We start from the raw sequence: 1,251 nt of genomic DNA on the forward strand, positions 1-1,251 counted from the left end.
TTCACTTCTTATCGAAAATGTAACTCGATGTCCTTATGTAAATATCGATAATTATGATGTGAATCTCTAAGTTGATACATACTTGCCGCCACGTCATCTACAACTGTCAATGACGTGGTCAACTTCCCTATATAACTTCCATAACGATTTTACTGTCATTGCCACCTTAATAAACACAAAACCAGGCTTAAAGTAAAAAACATCCTTCAACTGTGCAATTTACTCCCTGTGATAATTAAAAATTATTTAAGATGGTTCTAAATTCATATTTGGGTGTGAAATATTTTTTTAAAAATTACACCTGTACAATTAATTCAGGAAGGCTTAGATCATTTCTACACTTTCTAAAAATAAAAAAAAAAGATTAAATGTAAGTGTGGGGTCAATGTGGACTTTTCCATATATATAATATATATATATTGGAATTAGATAAAAAAACATACTCAATATCTTATTCGATTATTCTATAAAAAATCTAATGCTTCAGATTTATTGATTAATTCAAAAATTCAAATAACGTGAACGAATAAGTTTTAGTAGAAAAGACACCACAAAACTTTCTACTTCACTTTTCCATTTGGTTTTTCAACAATTCGTTGATATCTGCATCTGAAACCTTAAAATCCCAACACTAAGAGAAACAAATGGAAAACAACCCAAATAACATGTTCACTTTAGTTGTTTCAAATCCATCACCACATGTGGAAACTCCACCAACAGCTTCTGTTTCTGCAATACCAAATGAGGACCACCAAACTCCGGCCACCGGAGGAACCGGTGGTGGAGTCACCGGGATAATGCGGCGGTGGAAGAGGGACGATATGTTGAAGAAAGTGACGTTGGCTTTGAGAGGAGCAGCTATGGTTTTCTCTCTGATTTCATTCATTGCCATGACTAGCAATAAGTATGGTGATTCGAAAGAATTTGATCGCTATGAAGAGTACAGGTATAAAATCTGGTAACCATTTATGATTTTGATCGAAAATATGATATGGGTTTGTAAGAATTTTGGATCAAAATTTGATTTTGCTTTGTTCATTTGAGGGTGTGGAGATGAACTTTTGAATTAGGTTTTTAGAAGTTACAGAAGTTTAAATTAGGTTTTGGATCAAAATATGTTAGTTACAGAAGTTTGAGGTTGATTGAGAATGTTTTTGATTTCAGATAATGGCATATCTTTTGATATCATCATCATCTTCAGCAATAAGTATATCTTTTTTTTGCATTCTTGTGTCTAGCAATATCAGCTCT

General features: G+C 32.7%; 1 protein-coding gene across 1 annotated transcript; it reads left to right on the forward strand.

Moving 5' to 3' along the window:
• On the forward strand, window positions 559-1,011 carry LOC109353095 (CASP-like protein 4B2). The gene has a single exon (XM_019595272.1). It carries the CDS (start codon window positions 645-647, stop codon window positions 960-962), a length of 318 nt encoding a protein of 105 aa, XP_019450817.1. The 5' UTR covers window positions 559-644; the 3' UTR covers window positions 963-1,011.

Source organism: Lupinus angustifolius, chromosome LG07, assembly GCF_001865875.1.
Source record: "Lupinus angustifolius cultivar Tanjil chromosome LG07, LupAngTanjil_v1.0, whole genome shotgun sequence".
Taxonomy (NCBI): Eukaryota; Viridiplantae; Streptophyta; class Magnoliopsida; order Fabales; family Fabaceae; genus Lupinus; species Lupinus angustifolius.